Below are 19,777 nucleotides of genomic sequence, written 5' to 3' on the forward strand. Positions count from 1 at the left end.
GCACTGCTTCCAAGTTTCGTGCCTGATTATAACTCCATGGTTTTTTTTCCTCTGGTCTAAGTTTAGTTATGGCACCTTATGTTACAGGGAGTCTATGTATCCGTCAGTGTACATGTCTGACATCATGGCATCTATAGGCTGACAAAACACTAATTATTGAAAAGTTTTTTGAACACTCTTAGAGTCATGTATAATTAGTTATGTAAGCCAGTTAAAAAATAAATTTGTAATTTTCAGTTAAAACGAAGAAAAAAATGAAATAGCAAATTAAAATCTTGTGATCTGGCTGGTAGAATACATTTTGTTTATTTAGAAACTACATGAATACTACCCCATATGCTTTGGGTCAAATTTTCAACATCCAAAACAAAAATCCTGTTAAAGTGCGGAAATATGATTCCTGTGAAAATTACTGGCTATACAGTATCTGTCGGACTAGACGCATAACTTAGATAATTGTGAACACCTGATTGTCATGGTTACACATGAAAAAGAACAACCAATCACCTTTACATCACTTTAATGTATTCTTGGCACCTTTAAATGTATAAATACAATAAATATTTTCTCGTCTAATTCTACATCTCAACAGATAGACATTGCCCGCATTCTTCATGAGGATATGATGTAAATATCGCTATAAAAATTTGAACACAATATAAATAAAATAAATTATCCCAATTAAAACATTTCGGATTAAATGTCTTAAAGAATTTTAATGCTTTCCAAAGAAACTATCAATAGTCTTTGTGCTTGTTTGCTTTGTTTTCTGTTTCTTGTTTTTAGTGGGCGACAGGCTGTCATGTTTACGTTTGGCTACAACGGGAGTTTTATACACTAGCGCATTCTGCAGGTCCTGTGCAAAGTGGAAATCCATATGTTCTGGAAGGTCCCAAACCAAAATTCTTCTCTGGCATTTCTCACATATATGATAATCCTCGTCTGAGTTAACAGGCACGACTGAATCAGAAATGCCACGCTCTACTGAACCGTTAGATTGAGGATTGGGTTCTGATGTCAGAGATTCAGGAACATAAGGATTAATCTGGTCCAATGTTTCTTGCTGAATGTCACTAGGAAGACCTTGAAGAACATCTTGATCTACAGAAATACATGTATTAGATCGCCCTTCTTGTTGATAAGAGTCTGCACCAATTGTAACAGCTGGGCTAATACAACTGGATACTGTCTCAGTGTTTTTCCTAGAAGCAAAAAACCCTTTCTTCTCTCTTTTATCTGCAGCATCAGTGAAAACACTTTTACTCTCCATTTTAGTGACAGGATTTAGACATTCAATCTCAGATTCTGGAATATTACTTAGACATGAGACATCTTCAGGATTTCTTTCCGGAGTTCGACCTTTTGTAAAGAAACTTTGAATTCCACCCAAACTGGCTGGCTTCTTAGTAGACAAATTTACACAAGCAGGACTAGTAGCATCTTTCCCAAGATTTTCAGATGAACTTAGTATTCTTTGTGAGGACAAGTCAATATCACTGCTCTCCAAGGTTGTATCCAAATGGTTGTCTGTTTGATCAATTTTTGACGAGTTGGACTTGAAGAACGAAGCAATGCTACCTTTCTGTACCTGTGAAGCCATGGACAGTGTTGTGTCCCCGGTACTTTTCTTGTTGCCTAAAAACGATGTGATGGAGTTTCCACCAGATTCATCCTCAAATTTACCAGCAGACATTCCAAGGCATATAATGGCAGGTGTCCTAAATACACAAACATACAAAATGTATTAGTAACTGGAAAACTCGATTAATACAGGTATAAGAGATGTAAAGGACGTTTATAAATGTATCACCACCAAGCTGCCTCTTTAGTTAAAATGTGGTCACCATTTTGCTTAATTTGTTGCACTTTCCAAGGATGTTTCTCAACAAATAAAGTAAAACATTCATTAAGTGCTTGATAAATAGAAATAATTTGAAAGTTCGTTGCCATTTCTATATAAGACCTAAAGGATGTTTCTGACAAAATTTGGTAAAAATTCAATTCTTTATTTATCAATATGGAAGTGTACTGAAGGAAATATTGTTTACAGATGGAAGGACAACCTATATTGTTGACGGACAAAGAGAATACAGATTATAGTTACCATGCCGCCTGATGTGGAGCAGAATTGTTAAATTTCTGTAGAAGAGCGAAAGCATCCTTTTGAATTTTGTCCTTGTCATATCGAGTCAGTGCGCATGCTCTCGAGGCAGACACAGCTGGGTTACCCTGGTACCTCAGACTAACAGTCAAGGAACGGCCCACTCTTTTGTTCTGTAGGTTACAGATACTTCTTTTATTATATTTCAGTATAATCATATAGCACATACACCGTAGTATACAAGTAGCTGTTCACACCTGCAAACTTTCATGAATATTTTTTTTTTATGTTTTTTTTTTTAAACCCACCCACCCTTCTAACCTGGTACGGGGGATAGGGTAGTAAACCACCATGCGACAACTGGCGGAAACCGCCTTGCTGATCACATATCTCCTGTACCAGGTAAGTATCTTCATGAATATTTTATAGTTGTTACATTTATTGACATTTTCAGTACTGAAAATGATACAATGTCATTAGGATAAATATAAAAGTTAGAAAAAGCAACAAAGTTACTGCAGGTTATCTTACTTTTCATGTGTATCCAGTCCTAAAATTTTAGCACATATCTTTTTGCAAAAGAAAAAAAAAGAAGGAAAAATCTGTTATGCCACTAATAGCATTATGAGTTGAGGTGTTCATGAATAGTCCCATACTTACTGTCTCTCTATCTTTTTCCAGTCTTTCAACAACTTCTCCTGATAATTCTGACAGCCAGAACCTCACCTACAAAAGTTTTAAGTATTTAAGATGACAATAAGTTATCTTTTAAAGGTAGGTTTCGCCCAATGAAATATTAAGTTGAGGAAATTGAAATTTATCCTGTTCATAGATATAAACTTCAGATCATTTTCATTTTACATCTTGGTTAAATATAACAGAGTTATCCCCCTTCCCATAGTAAAGTTGAACTGCTGTGTAAAAATGGATTCAGATGGAAATCATATACACGTACATCAAATTATTTCCTTTGAATAACAAATACCAATAACAACTGATTTTTTTCCTGATACCTTTTCACGTGTATCCAAAGCCTCCTTGCCACGAAAGTTTTTGCTGCAGCCAATAGACTTAGCTAGCTGTCTGGCGGACACTGGTTCTCTTTCTATTCCACGACAAACCTCGTACAGCCAATATCTGTAAGTGAACGACAATATTTGCTTGGCTGGTCATCCATATATTGTAGCTTTCTGACATTAGAATTTGCTTGAATCGATACATGTTAATGAATATACACTTTAAAAATTTGTGTCTTGAACATTTTCAGTACTTCATTTCTGCAAGGTACATAAGGTAAATAAAACACTGGTTTACTAACCATACTAAAATTAATTTAAATGTACTTATGTAAACCTGCTTGTACAATATTGTACTTTATCACATAATCTGCCTGATATTAAGTGATTTCGCCCATTTAATATTTTTGCATATGTCACTAGTGAAATATGACCTAGAGCAATTTTCATTGGCTGGAAATCTATTGTGACGTCAGACCGACGCCATAAAGATACGTCAGGGAAAACTACTTGACGTCAGGATTACGAGGACGGTGGGACAAAATGGTGGCCTCCACTGGATTTTCGGAATACATTTTGACGTGAAATTCTTTTTAATGTAGATTTTTGTGTAGTTATGTGATAAAAAGTATCTTAAATTTGTGTTAATTTCATATGAGATTTTATGAAACTCGTCTCTAAGATTTTATTTTTGCTCGCCAAGGCTGGTAAAAATAACAACTTCTTATATTTGTTTCATAAAATCTCATATGAAATGAGCACTCATGTAAGATCCTATATACATGTACATGTATTAAATGAGTGGTAATGATAAGAGCAGCAATTTATTAACAAAATATATAAGGCTCTGATGTAATTTTCACTGGTTTGAAGTTTTTCTGATTGGCTATTAGACACGCAATTAACTATAAACATGAAAGGTTTTCAATACTATAGGTGACAACACGGTAGAAAACAGCAATACAAATATTATTTTAACACTCAACAGCAGACACAGAAATATTGATATATGTATGCAGGCTTTATAAAATAGAAATATGGAAACTGTACCCAGTTTTGTCTCCATATAACTGCTGGAGATCTCTCTCAGTAAAACGACAAAGGTCTCCAATGTTTTCTACCTCTAGCTGCTCCATTACAGATTGGCCAAGCTTTCCGCCCAAGTGACGTCTGTTAGGTAGGAAAAAATGGAAATCTATTGATTTAAACATTCAAATTCACAGTATGTACAGATTTAGAATTTTAGTATTTGAAGGATTCAGTTAACACTGTATTAAGTGCTTTTTCTGGTCGTCATATTGAAATACAACAAAACCTGCAGGAACTATAGCATGACTTTTATCAGACGTAAGAAATGTAAATTATGAAATACTAATTACTTTGTAATACCAGTTTTTATTAAACCGTTTTTAAGACGTAAGTTGAAAATTGCAACACAAGTAGCTGTCTGATGAGATTTGGAGTGACTTACATCTTTGTTAGAGGGAGGGTGCTGAACAAGCCAGGCACAGAATCCTGGGGAATGACCGTCTGCTTGTTAGGTTTGTGAAAACCACAAACAAGTTTAGCTAGCATCTGAAACATAAAACATATTCAAAAAACTTCAGTATAGAAAAGAAACAAAAACTATAACCAGAGGATCCAGGTCATTGGAAATCTATTGGCAAGATCATCCACAGATTGCACACAATGAGAGGATATAGATACCTGGTATCTTGGTATGTTATAAGAAACAACATGACGCAACTGGCTATTTACTGTGGTTAGTGTGAGAACTTCGGCTAAATAAGCCCTCCTTTACATGTAATTAGAGCAACAAGAAATGATGATTAACCAGTAAACTCCAATGAAAACTGTGCAGTGGTTGTATAAACAAAATATTTCAAAGAAACACTGACTTACAGTCAGATTTAGACACAGCATACTTCAAGTCGGTGTCATCACTGATGATATCAGTTTTTCACCTCATTGTATCCAACTCATGCTGAACTGTTTCTCTGTAAACTTTACAATTTTTAGCTTGTTTCAACCGACCCCAGCAGAACATCTGTATTTCGTTTCTCTGTAAACTTTACAGTTTTTACCTTATTATGACCGACCCCAGCAGAACATCTGTATCCCGTTGCTCTGTACACGGCAGCTCTCATTTCTTCTGCTATCTTGGCTCCTACAGCCAGGCGTTGGTTGGACTCTACCAATTCTTGACCATCATAAACATATTCCAGCCAGTCCTGTACTCCACTGCCACTTTCTCCTGTCAAGTTTAGGAAATAAATTCTTCATGTAATATAACTGGACAAATTTGTTTTCAATCTACATTTTCAATTGCCATGATGACAATAAACACGGGTTTAGTGGAGGGGGCAGGGTTAAAACTTATTATAAGAATCAACAAATACATTGTCAAAGTAGTGTCTGCAACAGAAGCTGAACATGCAAGTGTATTGAACAACAACAACGCAGCACTTAACTCATTCACCCCTGAAGACATATTAAAATTTTCCAAATCAAGGTCTGGAACAGTCCATTGTTAATATGCAGGGGCGAAATAATCAATCCCTTCTCAGGTACCAGTGGGTAACCAGTGGCTATCACCAGACAGTAATGATTACCTTCTCCGTCATATCCCACAATGTAGGTGTTGGGGAGATCAGTGGCCTTGACCTTGTCTGTTGGTTGGATTAGTCTGTCAACTTCGTCTGTGAGGTCGATGTAGGCCTCGTCAACACTGGCTCGCTCCACACATTGGCTGAATGTACTAAGTACAGTAATAACCTCAGCTCCAGCTTCTCTGTATCTACCAGGGGTAGAAATATTGTTGTAAATGAAGAAGCCATTAGTAAAAAGATATTTACATTAGCTATATAATATTTAATAACAGAGTAATTATCTATCAACTATTATCATTATTTGATCAGTAAATAATAAATCAGAAAAAGACTAAATGTTTATATTGTAGTTAATGGGTAATAGGGGAAGTATAATTAATTTCTAACAAATCAGAGTATGTTACTGGAATTTTGCATGGACTACACATTTATCATGTATTCAATATCATTTACTTGGTTAGATCTGCTTTGCCTCGGAGTTCTGGAACTCTAAACAGATGGAGATCAGGGCACTTTTTTTTGGCATCATCACCCATCATATTTCTGGTAACTCCAAAGGCCCTGGCTTCATATCCAACAGCTATCAACCTTCAAAAATAAAAACTTAATCAATTTTTGAATTCATGATGAGACTATTCATTCATGAGATTTTTATGACAGAAATACATGATGTGAGTGATTCGGGCTATTGAACACTTTTATTATTAAAGTTATTATTGTGATGCAGATAATATGGGAACCATGCATAAATACATTACAGTACCTTACTTAAGACCTCTAAATTATGTATGTGCATATTACAGAGTTATCTGCCGTTGTAGGTATCTATAGGTATTGATCATGACATATAATAGGGAAGTAACTCTGTCATATGTAGGATGGATTTACAAATATTCAACTGTAACGATTGTGATCATGTAGTACTGTATACCTACCCGCCTCCCTTCCACTTTTTGTACTGGGCTACAGCACATGGCTTCCCTTTGTACTGAGGTTGGAGTTTCTGTTCTACCTGGACGTAGAAACAGTCCATGTCAACAAGGGCAATAACTCTATTCATCCTTTTTTTAACCTCCTGGTCAAACTTGATATCTTCATCAGCTGCTGTCAAGGAAAACAGAATTAAATCCTGATTTAAGAAGTAATCATAACCACATATGAAAAACAGAGATAAAAAAATTTGAGAGGCACTGACTTTAAAGGGTCAGTCGGGTCACCGGAAACACAAACATTTTTTGTATGGCCTAATCTTAGTCATTCTATCAATTCTAAGTCAAGTGGTGTCCCTATGCTAACAAGAATAGATCCGACAGATTAAGACTCGAATGATCATTAGTGATCAGACAGATTAAGACTCGAATGATCATTAGTGATCAATCATTTACTGGTAGGATATATCTACGAGTAGAACTCTTCACAGGTTATAATTATATATAATGATTGCACTCAACAATACTCTATGCAATAACCAGAGTCATGTAGGTGATAATTAGTCAGTGCTAAAATACTACTTGCCACATATCCGACAACTTCGCTAGCCAAGGGTATAAGCCGATACTCTGCTTTTACCCTTGGCTTATCTCATTCACTTTGTTGAGGCTGGTCAGACAGCTTTGAAACCGACCGTTGAGGCGTTCTCCATAAAGCCTTTTTTGATTTCCTGGGAGTTGGTGTATGCTGTTGAGGTTTTGGTCGTTTTAAACTTTTTGGGGTGGCCATTAGACTTTGGGGCATACTACTTATGTACCTGTCTCTTAACTCCGACACTAGTTTGTTCTTATCTTCCCTCAATGAATCTAATTTTGTGACCAAATCGTAGTCTATTTTGGCTAATCTGTTCAATTTAGTAAAACAACTCCAGACACGTATTTACTTTTACTGTCTGTTTCGAGGGCTACATACCCAATCACTTGACTAAGCTGGTCTAATATGTGAAAAGACGGGCTAAATATCAACCTCCTAGACTTCGCTGGAAGCTGGTTGTGGCAGACACGACATGCCTCCAAGGGCGCCGCCATCTTTATTGTTGACATATAGTACGCGCGGTTTGATTGGTCGCTTGAACCTAGCCGCATCCAATCAGAATTTGAAAGCGGGAACTTCAATTTTCTAACGAGATATGCCAAGGGTAAAAGCAGAGTATCGGCTTATACCCTTGGCTAGCGAAGTTGCATATCCGAGGGCTGTATTATTGGAAAACAGGTGGAAGAAATCAAATAAGTGTTTCATGGAACAAAGTGCATGCAGTGTTGGCATAGGAAAACAATGGCCAATATAGTTCTCCTCTTGCAGAAAGGAGCTAGGAGCTCTGGCAGAGAGGAGGAGGGCAGGGGGGTTATTATAAAATCAACCATACTCGTTTCTCTACTCTGGGGGTTGATATTGGTTAAATAAGCTGTTACCTATATTAGCCTAATTAGGTGAGTACTGTAAGTATGCTTTAATTAACAAGAGATCCCAGAGGGATCTTGGCGCCCACCTAAGAACTATCTTTGTCTGACAAAGGAAAGAGGGATCTTTTCTCTGCTTTTCAAGCTTTTACTACATATTACTACACATGAAATTTCAGAAAGATCCTTTGACTGCTTTCTGAGATATATACCAGTAACAAACTTCAATTATCAAAATTCTAGATGGCTACCTGTCGGCCATCTTGTTCACTGATCGGTCCTAAAATGCAATTTGCACAACTAGACCCCTAGAAGAACCTGCACATACAATTTGAGACAGATCCCTTCAGTACATTCTTAGACATAGCGGAAAAAAACTTCAATTGTCAAAATCCAAGATGGCGTCCTTTCGGCCATCTTGTTCACTGATCGGTACCAAAATGCAATATGCATAACCAGGAACCTAGGGGAACCTGCACATGAAATTTGAGACAGATCCCTTCAGTACTTTCTAAGAAATAGTGGTAACAAGCTTCAACTATCAAAATCCAAGATGGCGTCCTGTCGGCCATCTTGTTCATCGATCGGTCTGAAAATGCAATATGCACAACTAGGCCCCTAGGGGAACCTGCACATGCAATTTGATACAGATCCCTTGAGTACTTTCTAAGAAATAGTGGTAACAAGCTTCAACTATCAAAATCCAAGATGGCGGCCTGTCGGCCATCTTGTTCATCGATCGGTCCCAAAATGCAATATGCACAACTAGGCCCCTAGGGGAACCTGCACATGCAATTTGAGACAGATCCCTTCAGTACTTTCTGAGAAATAGCGGTAACAAACTTCAATTGTCAAAATCCAAGATGGCGGCCTGTCGGGCATCTTGTTAACCAATTGGTCTCAAAATGCAATATGCACAACTAGGCCCCTGGGGGAACTTACATGTGAAATTTGAGAAAGATCCCTTCAGTACATTCTGAGAAATAGCGGTAACAAACTTCAACTATCAAAATCCAAGATGGCGGCCTGACAGCCATTTTGTTGACCGATTGGTCCCAAAATACAATATGCACAACTAGGGCCCTAGGGGAACCTACATATAAAATTTGAGAAACATCCCTTCAGTACTTTCTGAAAAATAGCGGCAACAAGAATTGTTAACGAACGGAAGGACGGAAGGACGACGGACCACGGACAAAAAGCGATTTGAATAGCCCACCATCTGTTGATGGTGAGCTAAAAATTGGAAAGACAGAAAAAAGATAAACATTAATTTAGCATTTGCATTTATATTGCAATATAAGCCCGCAGCCCTCGGTAGATGCCTTCTAGGGTAGCGTCAAGCACCTGCCACAATATCCGAGTTTTGATTAAAGTAGAGTGGGTCGTCGAGTAAAACACAATTCAACACCGTAATAAAGTTCCACATGTATTCAAAGGATAAAAGCAAAAAAATATATAGACCCTATATTATTGTGTACTTTTATTATATATAAATATTTTTGCTTTTATGATATATTTGATTAAATGCCATGTGCTTATAATGGAACATTGAAGCATGTGACCTGGCATTCAGCTAGACAACGTTTTCATAGCTTTATCCATGCTTACATAACTTAGTCATTGTAATGTTAAATTTATTGCTTCAATGTTATGTTACTTATACTGTATTTGTACGGTAGTCACGTATTACCTACCTAATGATCGCTGTCACTTGTTATGGATCAAAAGAGAAAGTTATGTGATGGTGTACCGTATCAACATATTACAAAACAGATGCAAACAACGGGAGCAAAAGATACACCTTCTTCCTTAGGATCAGTGCACATTAAATTTCGCGGAAAACGTCAGCGCGCATGTGTAGTGAAAGCTATACAGTCCTCTAGATTAATTGTACGCCGAGTCTGTACCTGTTCTGAGTGTGGGACTTCCTATCGGTCTCTTTTCGGGAAAGCATTGCAGTTGTTGATAGGGGAAATCATAATTCGACAAAACATTACATAGACTTTTATCACACAAAAATCATGATAATTACAGTACAGAGATTGTCAAGCTTTCCTTTGAAAACAACCATTTTAAAGATTGTTTTTGTTATTTAGTCCCGAAATTAGCATCCCATAAAACAATTTTTGGTTTGTTTATTTTTGCGTCCTATTAACAGCCAGGGATGTAAGGACGTGCCAGGTTTGTTGGTGGAGGAAAGCCGGAGTACCCGGAGAAAAACTACCGACCAGCGTTCAGTACCTGGCAACTGCCCCACATGGGATTCAAACCCGCTTCCCAGAGGTGGAGGGCTTGTGGTAATATGTCGGGACATCTTAACCACTCGGCCACCGCGGCCCCATAAAACAAGCTTTTAAATGAGTATTGTTGCTTACTGCATACATGTATTTTACTATGCAAGTTTATCGATTTTTACATTATTGGAAAAGAAATGGTGACAAATATATCTTCTGTAATTATAAAGATTCTGCATTTTAAGTAGCCCGAGATACTCTGGCCTTAACACCAGACTTAGATAGATGCCTGGTGGTGTTTTTTTTCTGAACTAACTTCTATTTTACTATGAGATACATGTAATCTATGGTTCGTTATAACGACAGTGCGAGTAACCTCTTGAGTATCCAGGATGCTGTTTTAGTGTAGTACATAATCTGGAAAAAGCAGGACGAATCATTAAGAATAAGATTAATGAATGAAAGAGAACAGTTGGAATCAAGATTCCAGTACAATAGGTAATTGATGTTGATATTAAAGTTTGAAATGTGAAAATACTAAGATCGTGTACATATTACAAGTTGACACTCTTGGATGAGGATTCAAACAGAACACATGATTGTAAGGATCTTTTTCCATTTTAGATTCGTACACATCTGATAGATTAAAACCTTTGGGTTCACCAAGTGAGCATTTCCATATTTTCTGAAACTCAGATATACTTGTATATAAATGTAGTATATAGAAATATATATATATATATATATATATAAATACATAAGTAACCATATTTATGTAAGCCCCATTTTACCAATTAGAGTTCCTTGTCCAGAGACTTCGCACTGTACCCTATGGCTGAATATTCGACAGAACTTGACATATGACGTGATATTAATATACTAAGATGAACAAACAATGACGTCACAATTACAAGGACGTCATCAACAAATCACCCCAGATACCAATTTACCCCAGCGGAAAACCAAGCTATTCAACTGCACTCTATCAAATTGCCAATGGAAATGAAGAAGGATAACCACTATATATATGACAGACATCAGTCTCTTGTTAGTCGGATTTTCAGTTCTAAGAGAAAGCCAAACAAAGACACTAAGACCAGGGAAACAGGTACATCCTTGGACAAGAACGGACAAGTCAAGACTTTATGTTCTCAGACATTGGAACCGGGAAATCATGGAAGTCCAACAGATGGGTTTCTTCCTCCAATCGACAACGTCAAAAGTAGGTCCAAACGTTGACTGTATCCGTACATGCACAGAATGTAACTGTAGTTTTAATTTAAGTGAACCAGCACAGCATTAAAACAAGTACAGGTCAGTAATTAAATTGTGTTGCAGAGCGCCTCGAGTTCCAGCCTAGTGGTTGCACATTTTTATCGCAACACATGGATTTGCATTGGGTATTGATTCCATTTGGTATATATTTGTATGCTCTATGAATGAATAACGATTTGGAAAAGTATTATTTTGTCACAAAATGGATATGTCTTTCTTGACCAAACTTTCTCGTAATGTACAAGTAGGGGTTCGCGCTAACATATGATATGAATACATGAAAGTGAAACCCATTTCCATTCGTCATATCTAAAATTTACTTTCCTTTCAGAGATGAGTCTAAAAGAGGAACTTCGTCCAGCATCTACTGCTTCAGTTAACTTTGACAAGCCACATGAGGCATACACAGCTATTTCATTCCCGCATCTAAGTAAGCAGCCCGCTCAACTGAAGAGGATGCCGCTACCTTTGAAGGCAGTATCATTAAATGGGAGCCTCCCTCTGTTACAGGAGAGGAGTGACGTCAGCATGGCACTGGTAGGTCGTGGTGACTGTCTCACAGAATACTGCGAGGAACTGCCACCACGTGTAAATATGGGTTATGGCGATAAAATTCTTTGGAACACAAAAAAGAACAAGCACACCAAGAATAAAAATTCTGGTGTTGTGGATGACTTATTACCTCTTCCTTATATCATTGCCTGTCGTGCTAACATTTCTGAGAGGAGGAGGAGATGCAGAAGAATACGATAACTTTAAATCTGTGCTATTCAGTGGTCATCTCATTTTCGCAGTGCTTGAAATAATTGCTTTATGAAAGTTTGTATTTTGAAAACTTTAAGTAGTACAGTATACATGCTTAATTATTTATGACCACAAACATATCCTTTCAATGATTATACAATACTGACAAATGAATGTTGGGCGATTGAATAAATGCCATCATCTAGTCATGTAACCAAACTTAGAAAAAACGTTCATCATGAAGTAAATTGTAATAAAATATTTATACAAACCGAAATTTGATTCATTTGTAATTTGAGTGCTTTTCACCATAATTAAAAGAATTATACTTGTATATACAACAATTGTAGATATGGGACAAAGAAGTTATTCCAACCGTGGTCATTTTTTTTCGAGGCGAGATATCCCTTCATCAAGACATAAAAAGTACAAAAAAATACCTGTCAAGGACGATCACAAATAGTCCGCTAAACCTATTAGGCAAAAAAAAAAAAATTAAAAAGCCTAATAATATAGGCAGGTTTAGCGGACTAGGTCACAAATACCTAATTCTAATAAATAGATAAACAGCAATGTACAGGTATATTTACATTTTTAGTGTTTCGTCACTAAATGAAGCCGCTATGGAAAAAATACATTCAATCTTTATATAACACAGAAAACTACGGACAATATGGTTGCGTGTTGTGTCCGAAGGATTCTCCAGAACCGTCGTTAGTAATTATGATCGACGAATTCGTAAGTTGGCGTACTTTTCAATTACAATTTCAGATACATTTACATTGAAAATTCAAATAAGGAGGAGTAATACATTTTTTATCTTAAATAGCTCTTTAACAATGGATAGTATAAATCTGTTCAAGATAATCCTTGTCATTTAATCTAATCCAGTGAAATTCCAAATTAATTGAGTATTTTTTTGTCCAAGATTTCGCGCTACGTCATTGCAACAGTCAATCACTTCTTCCTACTCCTTCCTCTTCTGCGGACTTTATCTCATTGCTTCGTGTGAAGTGCGAGGTGCGTATTTTGGGAGACTGTGGTATATTCGTGTTGTTTGTGTTGAGTCTTGTATAGTGGAACTCTTGTGTTTTTGTAGTGTTATATCACTGGCCCTGCAGGTAGGGCTTTAGAATATTGTACCTACTGCCCCATTGCATAATCATAAAAGGCGAGATAGGCTTTGTATTCTGTCCCCTGGCCAAGATTAACCAAAGTTCATAAAAGTGGTAGTTTCTGATCCTGCTTAGCGCTCAGCATTTAGAGAGGAACAACTGGTTCGCCCGTTGTCAGTATAAAGTGACTGGGTAGGGTATGTTGCTTGGTGTCTTCGGCGGCATACTTCAGTGGTATAGCACTATAAAAAGGGCAAAAGTTCCACTATACAAGAAAACTCAACACAGATATAAACACTATTAACACTCAGGGTGATTTAAGGAAGACCTCCCGTGCATATGATGTCTTTCGTGTGTAAATTCGTGTTGTCTTTTTGTAGACCTCCTATCCTTTTTATAACGCTATAATATATATATCACTGAAGCTTGTCGCCGAAGACATCATCCCTCCCGGTCAGACTTTACTGACAACGGGCGAACCAGTCGCCCCCACTCATTGGCTACATGCTTCAGTCAGAGATGTTTAGTTAGTTTAACGTCCTATTAACAGTCAGGGTCATGTAAGGACGTGCCAGGGTTGTTGGTAGAGGAAACCCGGAGCTCTCTATTTAAACAAAACATATATCGCACATGAAACCACATACATGTGAGACCGTCCTTACATGATCCTTGCTGATAATAGAACGTAAATATAATAAAACAAATCATATACTACAGCCTCATACATACAGACGTCCACAAAACCCATTGCACACATAGACGTAAACCAAATACACCAAACCAAATATGCATTAGGTTATGCAATTTATATTGTAATGGATAATAAAAGTTGCCGTATATCCCAAAACAGACATCCAAACACTCAACACATTGACTGCGCGGAATACCATCCATAAATGTCTTATTTGTTTTATTTTATTTACGTCCTATTAACAGCCAGGGTCATGTAAAGGACGGCATCTCATGTATGCAGTGAATTGCGTGTATGACGTGCGTGGTGAGTGTTTTGGGAAACTGAGGTATGTTCGTGTTGTGTCTTATTGTAAAATGGGATAGTTGCCCTTTTTATAGTACTATATCACTGAAACATGCCGCCGAAGACACCAAGCAACATACCCCACGGGCGAACCAGTCGTCCTACTTCTGTATGCTGAGGGCTAAGCAGGAGCAGAAACTACCACCTTTATATACTTTGGTGTGTCTCAGCCAGGGGACAGAACCCAGAGCCTACCTCACAGGGACGAGCGCTCAACAAAAGGCCAAAAGTGAGGCGGTGTCGAGGGAGAAGTAAGGAAGAACAAAGTCGGTCAAGAAAAAGAGAAAAAATAATATCCTAAATTTAGTCGCCTTTTACGATTTCTAACACCCTATAGCAGAGCCACTATCCCAGCATAAAATTATGGGCGTTAACGTCGAAATCAGTGAGTTTGTTTTAGAGAAAGGCGTGCGTTCTTTGAGTAGTGAAAGGATCAACAGTACATCACTGATGTCTCTCTCTTGACGAGCTGGTGTTGATTCCTTATGCTGTTTGCTAGTGATGTACTTAGCTAATATATGTTAATGTATGACGGCCCTCATTAACACTAGCACATAAGGGCAAAGACAATAACCATTAAAGACGCTGGACTTCTAACATCCCCCTCGTCATTCCTCCAGAGGTATTTATGCTTCTCAATATCTTTCTCTCCTGAGAACAACGTGAAATCCCTTTTCGAATTACACTTCTACCTCCGATCGAGTGTTACGGAGGGCATGCATTTGCTCCAGATACACGTATGCCGATTTAACATACAGGTTATGACCCGACCCCGCGAGGTAAGGAAGCATGCCTTAAACAGCTAGTAGGTGGAGTTCCCAGTTGCTTGTACGTTCAGCTATGACGAAGCATAGCAAAATATCAACCAAGTGCATATACTGCAACCATAGAAGTGCCGTTGGATACTCTGAGAGTCTCCGTTTTTCTGAAGAAATCACTGATTTTACCCGGTCCAATACCTGCATATGGGTGATATTTGTTTCGGATATGGCAGCTGTGGACGGTAATACGGTTCACAGGGACCTGGCACGAAAATTTTTAACCAATAATATACATATATATATTATAGTATCAAGGGCATGAACTCGGCGGTCGAGAAAAACGGACCTATTTATTAAAAACCGTGATTATTTTAATAAAAAGGTTATATACAACATTGACGGATATCTTACCTTGAAGAGAAATAAATTATCTTTCCATTGAGTGCTTGATGAACAAAATTGGCCAAGTATTGACGAAGTTATGGCTTGATGAATCGGGAAATTTACGACAAATATGCTAGGTAGACATTTCCCTGTCCGGTCGAAATGTCGTCTCGGCTCTAATGGGTACCTCAAAAACCAAGCCAAAATCACAAAATCTACGCTTGTGGTGGTAAACAGTACCCATAACTGTGTTCATCCATAATCTCCTTTGGATGTGTCATGACCCGTACTTTGCAGAAACTCCATTTAAACATCGTGTAGCTCACTTACTTTAACCGTCACCGCCATGTTCATTTTTTCTCTCGGAACGCTTCTCGACTTTACATACCGTGACTACATTATGCAAATTATGTAGTGTTGTGCTTGTGAGTAAACTCGAGAAGCGTTCCGAAGAACAAATGAACATGGCGGTGACGGTTAAAGTAAGAGAGCTACACGATGTTTAAATGGAGTTTCTACAAAGTACGGATCGTGACACCTCCAAAGGAGATTGTGGATGAACACAATTATGGCTACTGTTTACCACCACAAGCGTAGATTTTGTGATTTTGGCTTGGTTTTTGAGGTACCCATTAGAGCCGAGACGACATTTCGACCGGACAGGGAAATGTCTACCTAGCATATTTTTCGTAAATTTCCCGATTCATCAAGTCATAACGTCGTCAATACTTGGCCAATTTTGTTCATCAAGCACTCAATGGAAAGATGAATTATTTCTTTTTAAGGTAAGATATCCGTCAATGTTGCATAGAACCCACTTATTAAAATAATCATGGTTTTTAAAAAATAGGTCCGTTTTTCTCGACCGCCGAGTTCATACCCTTGATACTATAATATATATATATATGTATACTGTTAGTTTAAAAAAATCGTGCCAGGTCCCTGTGATACGGTTGGGTTGGGTGTGGCAATGTCTTGTGTCTTGTCGAGGAGTTTATTGAAAAGTATGTGTCCTTGTGCACTATGTGTTCTTTGGCATGGTTCCCGCGAACAGTTTATTCGTCATTGGTTTGCGCAATATCTAGCAAGGTTTGACCATCGTGCTGTCTATCATCTCCTCCAGCTGGTGTTCACTGTTTGGTAAACTCAAACCATGAACCTATGAAAGCGAGTGGCATCAAACAGCTGAGCTGTCCCTCACTGGGACCTCGGCTGACTGGGACCGGCGCTGGTGGGGCCCGTAAAGATAGATAACTCGTCTATACTTAGAACAAACTATATGTGCTGTAAACATATATTATATCCATGTGCTAAAATATATCGAGGTAAACCTGATATTTAAAATAATAATTTAGTGTATATTAATATATACGTATTTTATATTATGTAGCTTTATCTAAATGTTACCGATAGTTGTTTCTATTATCTTGCATTTACATCCACGATCCCGCTGACTGATATACCAAGGTATGTTTTCAAATGAATTAGCAATTGACTCCATCATTTTGTGTTCTTGTTGTTTTTAACGCTAAAAAGAAAAGGGAAAATGTTTTTTTTAACTATGGCAAAACTGTTTTAGAATAAAGAAATTGTTTTAAACTTATGAAAATATTTTTAAAACTTTTAAAAAAAAAGCTGACAAAGTCTCAGCTCTAACATTTCAATTTTTTTTATTTAATTCTGATATGGTATATCGCATTTGTAATGTTCAAGTACTCTAAAATAATATTAATTTTTTTCAAAGCTTGTGTCAATTAACTGTAAACATATGCCCGTGACTTGAATAGATCGCAACTGACACGCTTTACAAAGACATATATCTAACGCCACTTTAAAATGAAAATACTCTTCTTTCTTAGCACAACCAAAGAGCAATTGTAACAACAGTTTCAAGAAAAAAAATCTAAATCAGAATGATATAAACACTACCTCAGTTTAATTAGTATTAAAAAAAATGAAGTCAATTAAGTGTTTGCCAATCGATTTACCGGTAATATTTCTAAATCTCTGTTTAAACTACTTCTATTTCATGACGATGAGGATGATTACTTCTGAAGAGAAGTGTCATCAGCAAATAAACGTGTTGTTGATTCAAGTTCATTAGCTATATCATTTGTAAAAATAAAGAAAGTATGGATTATGACGTGAATCTTGCATTTGTTATGTGTTGAAATCTTATATTAGGCATATCAAGATACATTTTCTTGTGTAATATATTTTTTTTTTAAATAATTCACATGTTTTGTTTGGAAAATAGCGGGACTTTTATACATTAGTTTTTTATAAGTATGTCAGTATTAATTAATGCAAATAATATCAATACTATATATTTTCACATTTCCTGATTCAAATTATCCCTCACTGGGACAGTCTCAATACATGGGCCGTTTAAGAATAATTGCGAACCTTTCAAATGCGTTTATGATAGGTTTAGTCTTGGTATCAGAAATACATATATAATTATATATTTACGTTTCTGTTGGTATACAGGGTATTTTTTACCCTTGGAAGCCACAGCTAGTGTCTAAACTTCATTATGTTCCGTTTATCATATACCGCAGCATATATATATATAACTACAAGTACACAATTATTAATGTAGATGGCTATGACTGCGACATTAAAATTATAATTTGAAATATAAGCATTTAAGCATTGGGAATAATGTATAAATAATGCATATGGTTTCAATTACTTTAATGCATAAGAGTGAATACTACCAAGAACTGAGGTAAACATGTAACAAGCGTACACATGTACATATATGTCAGAGATATACATGAACGATCAAAGGGAGGCAAATGCTATAAAAAAATCAAGAATAAATAAAAATTAAAAATTGTAATAAAATATATCAAAATTCTCAGTTATTTTGGTTTATAATTAGGTAAACCACCTAGCATGGCATATATCTCAGGCAAATATTGCTACAAGGTTAAGACATGATATTGAGGAAAATTGTTTTAAGCGAAATACAGCACCACGGTCCTAGCCAGCACCGGGCCCAGTCAGCCCCGGTCCTAGTGAGGGCCAGCTCAGCTGTTTGACACTGTTGATGAAAGCAGCATCCTCTGAAGTGCTTAGTAGTTGAGGAAATGTCCTCTAACAGCTCTGGACACTGCTTTCCCTGACAACGGCATTTGCTGCTTATACAGTTTCTAACAGTTAAAAAAATTACTCCAGACGACTGCATGATATGCCCGATACTTCCTAGAAAGCCGATATGTAGATTGCATAAACCTTAACCAACCTAATATAGGTCTTCTTATTGGTCAAACAACTGATAGCATGGTGATGCTCTGTTCTGCCACAGACTCTCATATTCTGTAGTTCAAGAAGGGTCAAACAACATATTACGATTGGGGCTTTGTGAACAAATTGATGTTTCTTTCTTCTGCTTTTACCAGTTCTTCGCATATAACATGATATTGACGAATCGCATGGAATACCGGTTGTGACAGTTGCAACAATGCCCATTCCATGAATTGTGTCGAGTCTGATATTATGGTCAACAAAATTCCGCTGTTAATGAAACCACGATATTTGAACCACATTGGTTTACTCTATTCCTGGTATACCCCGTTCAAGATTTACTGCCGCACTTTTTTCAAATCTTGTGACCTCGAAATATGAAATACAGAATCCATCTATATGAGATCCCTTTTTACCATTTTAAGGCGTTTTATTGGTGTAAATAAAAAATCGTAATCTGCACGGACAGTATGGTGTAATAACAAGAGTGGAAAGCTCGGCTTGACGATGGGTCTTTTCCGAAATGGTTACTACCGCTGTAAAGGTCGATATTTTTAGCATTTGATTTTTCGAATCGCCTTTCGCCCGTGGTCCGTCCTTCCTTATGTTAACAGTTTTTGTTAGTCTATTTCTCAAATTACTCAAAGATTTTTTTTCCAAATTTACTTTTAGGTTCCCTTAGGATCTTAGTTGTGCATTTTGCATTTTGTAATCGATAGGTCAACAAGATGGCTGACAGGCAGTCATCTTGGATTTTGATAGTTGATGTTTGTTACCGCTATTTCTCAGAAAGTACTGAAAAACACTGCCTAGTTTATTTTGAAGTTGGAACAGTTCAAGCAGTTCATAAAATCGGG

At 37.1% G+C, this 19,777-nt stretch overlaps 2 protein-coding genes across 6 annotated transcripts; one reads left to right on the forward strand and one right to left on the reverse strand.

The window, feature by feature from the left end:
• Positions 1 to 503: 503 nt before the first annotated feature.
• Positions 504 to 11,251, reverse strand: LOC138318493 (DNA polymerase eta-like). Of its 5 annotated transcripts, none has more exons than XM_069260912.1 (11): positions 11,145 to 11,251; positions 6,662 to 6,827; positions 6,180 to 6,314; positions 5,730 to 5,914; positions 5,202 to 5,371; positions 4,589 to 4,692; positions 4,168 to 4,287; positions 3,115 to 3,238; positions 2,762 to 2,827; positions 2,105 to 2,274; positions 504 to 1,718 (listed from the first exon to the last, which is right to left on the reverse strand). In XM_069260912.1, the coding sequence occupies exons 2-11, from the start codon at positions 6,784 to 6,786 to the stop codon at positions 716 to 718; spliced, it is 2,202 nt and encodes a 733-aa protein (XP_069117013.1). In that variant the 5' UTR covers positions 6,787 to 6,827; positions 11,145 to 11,251; the 3' UTR covers positions 504 to 715. The 5 variants fall into 5 exon arrangements, with proteins under 5 accessions (XP_069117013.1, XP_069117010.1, XP_069117009.1 ...); XM_069260909.1 differs by having other exon boundaries at positions 6,662 to 6,830; XM_069260908.1 differs by lacking the exon at positions 11,145 to 11,251 and adding an exon at positions 9,814 to 10,170 and having other exon boundaries at positions 6,662 to 6,830.
• A 3-nt stretch (positions 11,252 to 11,254) lies between these two features.
• On the forward strand, positions 11,255 to 12,664 carry LOC138318494 (uncharacterized). The gene is made up of 2 exons (XM_069260913.1): positions 11,255 to 11,575; positions 11,960 to 12,664. The coding sequence occupies exons 1-2, from the start codon at positions 11,350 to 11,352 to the stop codon at positions 12,379 to 12,381; spliced, it is 648 nt and encodes a 215-aa protein (XP_069117014.1). The 5' UTR covers positions 11,255 to 11,349; the 3' UTR covers positions 12,382 to 12,664.
• The last annotated feature ends 7,113 nt before the right edge of the window (positions 12,665 to 19,777 follow it).

This window comes from Argopecten irradians, chromosome 3, assembly GCF_041381155.1.
Source record: "Argopecten irradians isolate NY chromosome 3, Ai_NY, whole genome shotgun sequence".
Taxonomy (NCBI): domain Eukaryota; kingdom Metazoa; phylum Mollusca; class Bivalvia; order Pectinida; family Pectinidae; genus Argopecten; species Argopecten irradians.